General features: G+C 37.9%; 1 protein-coding gene across 1 annotated transcript in view; it reads left to right on the top strand.

Moving 5' to 3' along the window:
* FNDC1 (fibronectin type III domain containing 1) overlaps positions 1 to 12,376 on the top strand; it is a 63,910-nt gene that overhangs the window by 34,115 nt on the left and 17,419 nt on the right. Inside the window, exons 9-10 of the mRNA XM_042446485.1 lie at positions 816 to 1,046; positions 3,522 to 3,630. Coding sequence (XP_042302419.1) covers positions 816 to 1,046; positions 3,522 to 3,630 — 340 coding nt within the window. The remainder of the gene's footprint in view (positions 1 to 815; positions 1,047 to 3,521; positions 3,631 to 12,376) is intronic.

The raw sequence follows: 12,376 nt of genomic DNA, 5'->3' as shown, positions 1-12,376 counted from the left end.
GACTTATGGCAACCTTATGAATGAGGGACCTCCAAGTCACCATGTTATCGTCAGTCCTGTTCAGGTTTTGCAGACTCAAGCCCGTGACTTCTTGGAATCTATCCATCTGGAATGGGGTATTCCTCTTTTCCTGCTGCCTTCTACTTTACTAAGCATTTTTGTCTTTTCTAGTAAGCCATGTCTTCTCATGATATGGCCAAAGTACAACAGCTTCAGATTAGTTATATTGGCTACTATGGAGAGTTCAGATTCATTAGGACCTATTTATATATCTCTTTTAGCAGTCATTTTCATGGTGTCCCTTGCTGAATGGGTCAGATTTAGCTCAAGGGCTGCCAGTTGCTCATCCCTGATATATTTCCCCACTGTATCAAACATTGCTTCTAAAACTTATAAACAAACATGGGTATGTACCATGAATATTCAAGAATATAAATGCAACTTTCTGATCTCTGATTGATTCCTTTCCTCAGACTATGGCTAAATCATAAGGAATGTTTGTCATGCTGGTAGTTTCCACAGCACTAGATTTATGTGAATTCTCATACTGTTCTTGGAGGTTTCCAGATGGCATCAGTTTACAGACGTGAAAATTTTAGCAAATGGCAGGAAAATAGACGCATTCCTAGTGCAGGAAATGAATGTCTAATTTACTGTGTTTTAAAAAACAACAACAAAGTAAGTGCATACTTTATCTGGTTTGTAATTTCAACTCACTGTTGGTGTTTTTTTATTGTCAGGATTTTGTTTTTGAACTAATCCATCCGTCTTGAGAAATGTTTGTAATAACAGTTCCTTTCTGTATTTTCTTCCAGCTCCTTATGTGACTTACCTGAACAAAGACCCGGGAGCTCCTTGTTCATTGACAGAGGCACTAGATCACTTCCAAGTAGACAGCCTGGATGAAATCATACCCAACGACCTAAAAAACCCAGAGACGCGTCCTCAGAAGGTTCCTCACAATATTACCATAGTAGCTGTGGAAGGCTGCCATTCCTTTGTGATTCTTGACTGGGCAAAACCTATGCATGGAGATCTGGTCACAGGTACAGTAATACTGGCTAGTTGTGATGAATGTTGGGTTTGGTAATTGGTTGTTTCTCATTACTAATGACATCTGCATAGAGCAAAATCATTTTATTTATCATTCTGCTCTTGAGCAAATACATTTTTATTCAGGCAGGGTTTTATTAACTAACTGGGTTTAAATGAACATTTAATGTATTATTAAGGTGGTGTTTTAAAATGCTTTCATGACTTCTTTAAATTAATACATAATTTTATATTTATATGTTATTGTGTTTTATTGCACATTTTAATATGTTATAAATAAACACTATGTCCCAACCTTGAGAGAAAGGTAAGATATGAATGGATTTATTTATTTTAAGTTGATAATCTTCACATATTCACCTATTCAGATTTAAAGGATTTATATAAAATATAGAATATTTTACATAAATATATAAAATATATTGCATACACACAACATATATACATATTTTTAAAAGTATTTAAATATATTCATATAATATAATAGAGTTGTAGTATGACCAATCAGACCTTGAAAATGTTACTTTATTTTTTTAGATTGCAGTTAGTTGATAATTCTGAGAGTTGAAGTCCAAAAATGTAACTCTTCTAAACTCCCCCCCCCCAAAAAAAAAACCCTGTAAGGGGACAGCCTGAAGATGGCTAACTCATTGTGACAATCTTTTGGTGTGTACTGTATCCCAGGATTCTCTAAAGTTAGTGGCTTGAGAATTTCGACCTGGAAACCTACTGGGTGGCCCTGGGCAAGTCACAGCTTAAAGAGAGGCAATGACAGACCTCCTCTAAATAAATCCTGCCAAGAAAATCCTATGATAGACTTACTTTATGTTGGAGTTGACTTGAAGGCACATAACAATGACAGCAGCAAATTTAAAATTGGATTACATGGTTGATAATTTCCATCTTCTTCAGAATCTCAAGGAAACTCACCAGGTGCATTGGCTCAGTGCCAGACAAGAAGCAAATAATACAACACAGATGCAGTTCTGAATGTAAATAGCATTAAAAATAGAGTAGTCTAGATTTATTGAATGAAGAGTCTATTGTAAACTGTGAATGCTAGACACAAACAGGTGGAGCATAGACATATCAGTTATTTCTTACAGGTGTTGATAACTTGAGTTAGGTGTGTTTACTTGGGAGATTTCATTGAGACTATTTCTGTGCTTTACTGCAGAACCTGAAATGAGAACAGTTGTTATGAGAAGAGATAGAATGGGCTTGCATTTTTTCTGTGCTGACATTAGTTGTCTCTCCAAAGCTCAACCATCTGAATACACTCAGAAATTCTCCATATAAGCAGTATTGACAGGCCTATGGCCTGAAGTACACAAGAAAGCTACTGAGCAACCTCACCACAAACCCAGGTGCCCACTCCACTGGTAGATGGTGAATGTGGGGAAAGAAAAGCATAGATGCAAGTTTCTTAGGCTGCATCCGCACTGCAGAAATAATCCAGTTTGACACCACTTTAACTGCCATGGCTCAGTGCTGTGCAATTCTGGGACTTGTAATTTGTTGTGTAACCAGAACTCTCTGACAGAGAAGGATAAAACTATAATTCCCAGAATTCCATAGCATTTAGCAATGGCAGTTAAAGTGATGTCATACTGGATTATTTCTCCAGTGCAGATGCAACCTTTGTCCCTAAGATGTCCTTTGTGGTCAATATCATCATTGTTGTCATCGTCATCATTACCATCAATGTCATCTTAATCATGATCATCATGATAGTCATGTTAGGGCCTTTTCTAGCATAAGAAAGAGAAACAATATGAGGCCAATATGAGATTCCATTTTAAGGAGTAGGAGCAGTGGAACTGGTGTGCATCCTTTCTACATGTGGAACTCCTTTCCATTTAGGGCGGTTATGAAGAGGGCTCTGGTATTTGGTGGTAGAGGCCTTGTGACTAGTAATGTATGGAAATCTCTGATGGCATTTTGTTGAAACCATGACTTGTTCTGTGATGTATAGCAGCTTTCTTCAACCCACTCCTTTTAGAGTTCCTTTTGCCAACTGATCCCAGTTTCTCAGGAGGGTAGGAGCTGGCTTTTCTTCCAAGAAATGTAGTAAAATACATTTTGAAAACAAAACATTTGTTAAAATTTAATTACCTCAAAAATGAACCAAACAAAGCACAATTAGAAACAAAATAATGAAGAAACACTGCCCAACCAATTAAAACTCCCTATAGCAATTGAGCAGCTTACATGCCAAAAGCCTCTTTGAGTAAAATCTTTGTTGCCTGCCAGTGGAAGGACAACAGACAGGGAATCATTCTAACTTCTCTTGGCAGGGAATTGAAGAAGCAGAGGGTAGCCTCCCAAAAGATCATCTCTCAGGCCCTGTCCTTTCAGTGTCTCCAAAGGAATGGGATCAGTTGCTATTTAATTTTGTCCTGATGATGGGTCTGCTGGTGTATTGGACTATAAGTCTACACATATATAACATATCCTTTTCTTGACAGGATATTTAGTTTACAGTGCATCATATGATGACTTCATCAGAAACAAATGGTCAACCAAGACTTCAGGAAACACAAATCTACCCATTGAAAATCTGAAGCCAAATACAAGGTACCAGTCTGTTCTGTTTGGGTTATACAGTTATTTTTTTAAAAAATCACATTGCAGAAATGTTTTAGCTATTATGAGAGCACCTTCCAAATTGTACCTAGGCTTGCCTTGCCAATTTCAATCTCATTTTGCTCATTCTCTTTGTCCTGCCTTTTCTACCATAGCAAGCTATGGATGGAAAGAAATAACTGCTGACACCAAACTAAAAGGCAGCTTCTGTTTTGGCCCAGAACTTTAAATAGTTCTTTCCTCCATTGAAAACTCCAGAAGGATATTTTTAATCCTCCTAACCCATTTAGCAAAAGGAATAAAAAGCCAAACACTACCAGAGTTCCTATTAATAATGGAGAGTTCAAGCGTGTTTAGAAACCTTAATGGCTGAGTTCCAAAACCTAACAGAGACCTCATTCTATTCTGTTCTATTCTTCTTCTTTTAGCTGTCCAATTTTGGCTTGTACAGCCATGCCTATAGCAACAATTAATTTTAGCAATTTTCTTCTCTCTGTGATAAAGTCTTTGAAAACCACGTCCTTTCTGAAGATTATTCATTGTTCAGAACTTATTCTGAGCAAAATGTGCATGTGGTTGTTTTGCAGATAAAATAGATTTTTTTTGTACAAGAAACAGCTTTTTCTGCATGGAAAATAATATTTCTGTGTCAGCTTAATATTGTAGTTCAAGACTTAATATTGTAGTTCAATTGCATGTGGTGTTTTGTACTGAAAATGGAATTTTCTGCATGGGAAGCAGCTTTTTCTGTACAGAAATAATATTTCTGCATGAAAATATTATTTTCCATGCAGAAAATACTGTTTCCAAACAGAAAATGATGTTTTATGTACAACCTCATTATGTGCAAATTTTTCAAAATAAGTTCTGAACTGCAAAAATTAGCATCAGTCCAGGATTCTTCTCATCACAGTTTCCCAACTTTTTTATATGTTTTAATATTCCTTCCTTCCCTGTTGAATGTGTCCTTTATTGTTTGCAGTGAAGAGAGCCTACATATTAGACTCAGAGTATGTTATAAAACAAATAAAATGAATTGCATCAACTGAGGGCAGGTCTTCTGTTGCAGCTTTGCTACTACCTGTACTTGGTTCACTGTAGCAGTGAATGGAATAGCTTCCTCAGCACTGGCAGTAGGATTATTTCAGCAGCTACAAAACTCTGGATTCTGTTGGGGCTGGGTTCTTAGGTATACAGTTCATGAACCCCAAGGGCATCCTGTGGAAAAACATGGCATGATGGAATGGCTCCAGTTTTACCCACATTTGCTTTAGTACAGAAAAAAGCCCTACAGAGGAATATATGTGCTTAGGTATCAAAGTCCTATTACAGGCATTTGCCTGCACCCAGCTAAAGCTAAACTGTGCAGAAGATGGCAGTGCAGATATAAACGCCATCCCCACCCTGTGTGCCTAGCTGCATTTTTTGATTTGTGCATGTAGTCAGTGCAAAAAGCTTTGTAAATCATGTTCAGCCATGCCTACAGAGCTCTTGTGATCAAAAACCCAAGCTTGAAAAAAAAATACCTTGGGGAGATTAGAATTCTGCAAAACTGGGAATTGTGGTCCAAAAAGTAATGTTTCCAAGCTCATTCCAATGCAGTGAGGCAAAGAGGATTGTGGAGGAGGGGAGTGAGAGTAGGTGGAGTTTGGCGTTACTTTCCCTACAAATATATTTTACCCAACCCATATTTTTATAGGCAAACATAGACATGCATAGAGAGTCAAACCTTGCCAAAGCAACTCACCATCAATTCAACTCCTCAGAAATGTGTGTCATGAAATTGCAACACATAAATTTGTGAGATGGTACCTTATGTTCATTTCTGTTGGGCTTACTGGACTTCAGCATGATTCTGTAGCCATAGTCCAGTTCTGCCAGAAATCATTTTTGTCTGGCTGTTTCTTAAAAACGAACTGGCTTCAATTATGCTCTTTAAAAAAAGAGAGAATCAAGGATGTAGGATGCATGGGAAGAGGCTTGGGATTGTTCTTTTTCTCTGGCATCAAAATATCATTTGCATTGTCAGCTATTATAATTTGTGTTCTCTCTGAACTCATGGGCTGAAACAACCACAGATCTTGTGACTTATAAATAGCTCTTCAACCACTGGCAACATTTCTGTAATTGGGCAAACATGAACTGGAAGATTAAAGCTGGACTAAAACCATGTGTTCACGATTATGTGTAGATTTTGGGGAAACTCTGACAGGCTAAACTGCAATCTTACAGTAAATACATACTGTACAGAATTCAGATCAGTTTTTTTCTTATTTTTAGGTACCGTAAGTACATGCGATCCCAATCTGGATCATGACCACTTTACATGAGTGGGGCAGCAAGCAAAGGCTAAAGGAAGGTGGGGGGGAAATTTGATGCCAATTGAGTTCTTTCCCTTCTCCTCCATGTGGGTGTACATTTTATATACTCAAAGGCAGGAATAGAGGTTTAAATGTCCCTCTCTTGTCTGTCTAGTCCCATTTCAGATGATGACCATATTTCCTTACTTACAAGTAAAGAAATAGATCTTAAACAGCACACTGTGTATATATATTGTAGAACTAAGTTTAGCCCTGGGTTCACCTTTGTCCTAGGGCTAGCTGAATGATCATAAGCATTCTGAACTATCATAAACATTCAATGTGGGTTTTTAAGCTCTTCTTTGAGTTAATGTACAATGAATAACACTGAATTATTTTACTAAAGGAATTAATTCAGGTCTTGATGGAATAGTGAAATGTGTCCTAAATAGGAAAACATAAAGAAGCCTTATTCTCAACTAATTTAGCATGAGAGCGGAAATTTTATTATCCTCTCCAATTTGAACACATTTTAAGCTATAAATCTACTCTCTGGTGTTTTTGAAAGACCAGAGGTCTGAGCTACTCAGCAATTCCTATTTAGCAACATGTACTTGTATGCAGTAATATTATGATGATCAGTCATAAACTTGGTGACAGATTATGAAATATGGATCATAAAATGGATTATGAATCTGGACTGATAGATGAACTATGTTGCACAGGCTTAATCGAGCATGTTTATCTTCTTGGCAAACTTAAATTAGAAATTTTATTTATATAAAGCAAATTTAACTTCTAAAACAAAAGTGGGAACCTCATAAGAACAGGACAAACACAACGTGCTGAATTTTCTTTTTTATAGCAAGGGATCACAAGAGTTTATTGCAAAGTAGCATCATTCATGTGACTATTTTGCTTGTATAAACCATTATTTGAAATTGCCACTGTGGCTGTTTGAGACACAGCCATTTCTGTTGTAGTGTGCAGATTAATAAAACTCCTTTCTAAATATTATTCTGGCACCAGCCAGTTTCTAGGGACCAACTGAACGCTGTTCTGTTTATTTATGTTTTTTGTGGGATTTACCCTTGGATTGGAGTATTGTTTCTTATTCTGCTGGCTTCTGTTTGAAGTAGTTCAAAATTGTTTTTTATTTAATCTTTGTATTCATTTTGGAGTATTATAAATGTAAAGTCAGAATTGACCCTTCACATAGAGTATCCCACTCTCCGTTTGTTTCTTTTTGGAAATACTTTTATAGTTATAGTGCAAAACTATACTGTACATTTTAACACTGTATCTGTAGAAAGTTCAAAGAAAATAAAGGAAAAAATAATATTGTAAATGCAGCGCAATGCAGAGAAATTGTTTAACCTAGTGACTGGAAACATCATGAGGGAAGGAAAGTCAGGGGAAAGCTCTTGTAGTAAAGGTCACATCCCTATTCCAAACATTATCAGCGGGGCTGCCCAGAAGTACACTAGAAATTAAGACCATGGAATTTATCATAGTATTAGAAACTCCTGGGACAGAATTTTTGTAAAAAAAATGCACTCCCTGCCCTACGTTTAAAAAGTCATAGCTGGTCCCAAAAATCATAAGATATAGGCATTGTGTCTAATGGATATTTTAAAAAACAAATCCCAACAAAATCCCACCAAATTTCAAGGTTTTCAACCCAAAGATTCTCCCTACTACTGTGAAATCACTCTTTCCTCCTTCTTCAGAAATGGTAATTAAATTCAAAACTAATTCAGAAGTATAGTTTTTAACATCTTGATTCCGAAGGGAGACATGATTTTGGAACAACATCAAGCTGTTGCACTTAAATCCAGGGCTTGTTTAACATGGTTGTGGGGTGATGTATTTTCATAAGGAAATTAATTATTATACCACTTATACATTCTCATTGAAACACATCATTGCTTTTCCTCTCCAACTTTCTGGTCTAAGGCAGAAAGCCTAGACGGGAGCATAAATTTAAGATGTTGTTTTCTTTTACTGTCCCAGAAAATAACCTGTTAATAGTTGCTAGAATTATAAAGTCTCACACAGCTTCATATAATTAGAAACCAACTCTTAGAAGCCATAGTATTTTCCATGGGCAGAGCTTTCACTCACAGAAGGTACCACTGCCTGAGTTTTGAGGAGCTACACAATCCTCCTCTGCCTGCCATGCCACAGCCCACTTTCATACTTGACGAGAGGGAAACTGTGCATGTATATTATATATGTGTAATTATTACATGTGTTCCTTTTATTGTATGTGCTCCTATGCAACACTAGTGCGTATTCCATCATCATTTTTTGGAGTACTTCAGCCCTATAGGACAAAACTGGGGATGTAGCATAGCAGTAAATTCTAATCAGTTGCATGCTTGGCGGCCTTCAAGACAGTTGCACATTTAGTACACATGTCTGGATGCAGTTACAGAACTATGTATGATTGGAAACACTGATTGGCTTGGGTTCTCAGACATAGAAGCTCTATAACCACATTTCATAGAAGCATAGAATCATAGATTTGGAAGAGACCACAAAGGCCATCCAGTCCAACCTCCTCCATGCAGGAATACACAATCAGAGCACCACCAAAGAGATGGCCATCCAGCCTTTGTTTGAAGACCTCCAAAGAAGTAGACTCCACCACTATCTGAAGAAGTGTGTTCTACTGTTGAACAGCTCTCACTGTCAGGAAGTTCCTCCTAGGCCTGATTCCCACTACCTTTTAAACCAGATCGCAAATCAAATGAGTCTGTTTCCCACTTTAATCGATTTGTGGAAGTGATTCATAGAGGGGGGCCACACGCTAGACTCATTTAGCCCACATGTTTTTGATGCTGATGTTTTCTGTATCTTTTTGGATAAATGGATTCTGTGCAAGTGTGAACCAGATGCAGATTGGAATCAATTTAAATTTGTCCTTCGGCCGGCTGGAGCGGGACCATTTTGAACCGATTCATTTGTCAATGTAAACCACAAGTGGGTTATTTTACAGGGGAAAATGTGATCAGAGCAAATGTAGTGGGAACCATGCTCTGCTGTCAAGTGACAATGTAAACATAATGTTTACATAATTGAGTGTAAACATAATGACTGATGAGTTGTTCATTCCTTGTCCTTGAGCTTTATAGACTATCAGCATTTTTCAGCTAGTGTGGCCAAGCTTTGATTTTTTTCTCCCATTGGCCAGGAGTGGCATGAGACAGAGTAGGTCAGCATACTATGGAATGATGTCATGTCATATATGATGCAATGCTAGATGCTATGAGAAAGAAAAGGAAGAAGAGACAGTGACAGGCAGTTTCATGTCTCTTGCAACATCTAGTACTTACCTCAAGCAGTCAGTTAAGAGCAGTAATATAACCAAATGTTTGGATGGTTGCCTAGAAAGCAGCTTGTTATTGCTATTTTTTGCCATTTCTGAAGAAGATTTGTTGACAGTTCAGACTCTTGAAATGTTGGCTTTCAGGCAACTCATGGGATTTGGAAATTAAGAGCTCTGAGTTGCAGTCTTGGCATTCCTGAAGACTTCTAGTGTGCAAGTCACTTGGAACACTTCCTTAGAAGGAATAGTAAGCAAATCCAAGTGTTTGTATAATTGTACCACTTAATTGTGTGTTTTCATGCATAAAAATCAGGCAACTGGCAAGGCTGTCAAACAGCTTTCTTATAAGCTTCACCATTTGATCCTCCAAGCTCTGTACCCATCTTCAAATCCATTTAAAACGTTCTGAGGAAACATTTGTGACCCATTGTGTCTTATACCACTCACAGCCAAGCTACTTGGCCTGATTAACATTTATTTCTGTTAAAAGATAAATTCAATGGATATCTTTTTGTCTCTGAACATGTGCCTGTTCTTCACATCCAAGCCCAAGATCTCTGCTCTCTCTTCTACTAGAGTCTGAAATCATTGTGATAGAGATTAGAATTCACCATAATTGTGCCACATTGGCTAGATCATTTTTCCTCCTGCAGCCACTCCTGAGGATGATTCTCCTATAGGGAGATCTAACTCCTAAGATGTAAGAAGTAAGGGGTAAAAAACCAGCACACTATCCCCACCACTACCCCAACCAATAGCAGCTCTTCAGGCTGGTAGTCAGGCCCGGAGCTAGGTTGCCTCTCTGATAGCAGGGTGGGAATGGTACACAACTCCAGACACAGCTCTCAGAAATCCTAGCCTACAGAGCCAGATATGAGGAGTGCTGGGAATTGCAGTATAATCATGAAGGGCCACATAGTTCCTACCACAGTCCTAGAGAAAAGCTGCCTGCTTTATGCAGGTGGACAGGCAATTGAATAGGTCAGGTTCAGTTTGATCGTGTCCTTCCAAGTCATTTTGTGTCCTTTTGAATGCAGAGTGCACAAAGCTGCATCACCTTCTCTTCATTGCTGAGACTTGGCTGGGAGTTCATAGAAGGTAGTGCTTGGACAAGTCTTCCTCTCTTAGCTAAATTTATACCAAGAGTTTGGAAATGGTACTTTTGGAGAGTAGTAGTCCAAAATGTTAACTTTCCAAAGCTCCGGTTATAAGTGGAGATAACAGGAGATAATCATGTGTATCACACTCAAGAGTTTCTTGGAGGCAAGGCAGTCTATAAATGTGGCAGATAAGTGAAGCTGGTTGGCTCCTATCCCAGTGTTCAAGGAAATAGAGCTGGGAGCTTTGAATATTAGACTGTGCTCCTTGAGCTGTGGTAAGCCTCTTCAGCCATCCAGGAGAATGAGGGTCTATATTTAAACCACCAAATAATATTTCCACAATGTGTAGGACTATGTCGGGGAAATAAAGGGAAGAAAAGAAAACATAACTCTCTTAAATTCCAAGCTTTTATGTGGTTTTCATCTGTTACAGGCAGTTTTATAGAAAGGAAAGTTATGGGAGGGTGCTGTTTTTATCCCCATAGATATCACTCAGTAGCATTCAGAACAGTTTGCAGACAACAGTATGCAGAAAAGTTGTTAAGTGTGAGGAACAAGTGAAGAAGAGAAAATGTCGCAAACATTGAACTTTTTACAATTTCACTTTCAGAATATACATGGGGAAATAATTCAAATAATACCATCAGTTAAGAAAAACAACAAAAATCTGTCCTTCCATGTAAAAGAAGCAACACATCTCCTTCTTCTGAATGCCTGCTACTGTGGGTGAATCTAAACAAGCTAAATAATGCATCCTTACCTTGATCCCTGTCCTGTTGGAACACATGAAGTTCCTCTTGTTCCAATGTGAAAACACATATTTTGCATGCCTGAGGGATTTAAGGTGATTTGAAAAATCTTCAATTATTTTTTAAAAAAACTTGTTCTTCCCAAAAACAGTGGAATAAAATGCCCAATACTGACTAGAATGTTGGTAGCAGTAAGTTTTTTTCCACACCTCTGTTCTAGTCTGAAACATAAGAGAACTGTCAACATTTGTGTCAACATTACAGAGCTGAGTGTATCAGCTTAGTCACTTTGTCAGAAAGGACAAAGATGTGGGCACTGTGAGGATAGCCTTTGAGAAAGATCTTAAAAGTATAGGCTGTTTCTAGTAGCAATACAGCAGAATGTTTTGTTATACCAAATGAGACCCTTTCTTTGGGAAAATACATAAGGCAAGAGACAGACAATAGCTTTTCAGTCAGTTATATGTGGCATGATGGAACCAGTAGTATTCATATGCAATGGCCTTTCATAGACTTGAGCCTACTTCCTCAGATGCATTTGGTATCCAGATGAAGTAGTACCCATAAACACAAATGCATAACTCCCTATCTTTTTTTGTTCTACTAATGTTTCTTCTCAACCATGTTTTTTGCAGTATACACCACATGAAATCTTGGCTCCATTATATGACCTTCAGCATTCTGAAAAACCAATTGTCTGTTTCCAGCCTTAGTTAAAGCCTGAAGCCCTAGTACTTGGAGCAGTAATTGTCTTAGATTTTCTATGCATCATAACATTAAGTTAAGTTTGAAGTTGAATGGAATATTGTCAAGGAAAATAATCCAGGTTTTGGTGGCATTTCCCCTGTCTGAGCCAGTTACTTAGGAAGGTCATGTGGTTTTAGAGGATGCTGTTCTTTTGGTGAGACTCACTTTTGGATGAGAAATAAACTAAATGGCCAAGTCATTGCTAGGAACTGGAGAATGTCAGTATTTTTCCTTCCAGCATTAGGGAGTGTGTGCGTGTTTGCAAGTTGGGAATGTTTGAAGTTGAATGGAATATTGTCAAGGAAAATAATCCAGGTTTTGGTGGCATTTCCCCTGTCTGAGCCAGTTACTTAGGAAGGTCATGTGGTTTTAGAGGATGCTGTTCTTTTGGTGAGACTCACTTTTGGATGAGAAATAAACTAAATGGCCAAGTCATTGCTAGGAACTGGAGAATGTCAGTATTTTTCCTTCCAGCATTAGGGAGTGTGTGCGTGTTTGCAAGTTGGGAAT

The sequence above is a fragment of the Sceloporus undulatus genome, chromosome 1 (genome assembly GCF_019175285.1).
Source record: "Sceloporus undulatus isolate JIND9_A2432 ecotype Alabama chromosome 1, SceUnd_v1.1, whole genome shotgun sequence".
NCBI classification, from domain to species: domain Eukaryota; kingdom Metazoa; phylum Chordata; class Lepidosauria; order Squamata; family Phrynosomatidae; genus Sceloporus; species Sceloporus undulatus.
Note: the sequence above shows the minus strand (reverse complement) of the source record. Positions and strands in the feature narration are given on the sequence as shown.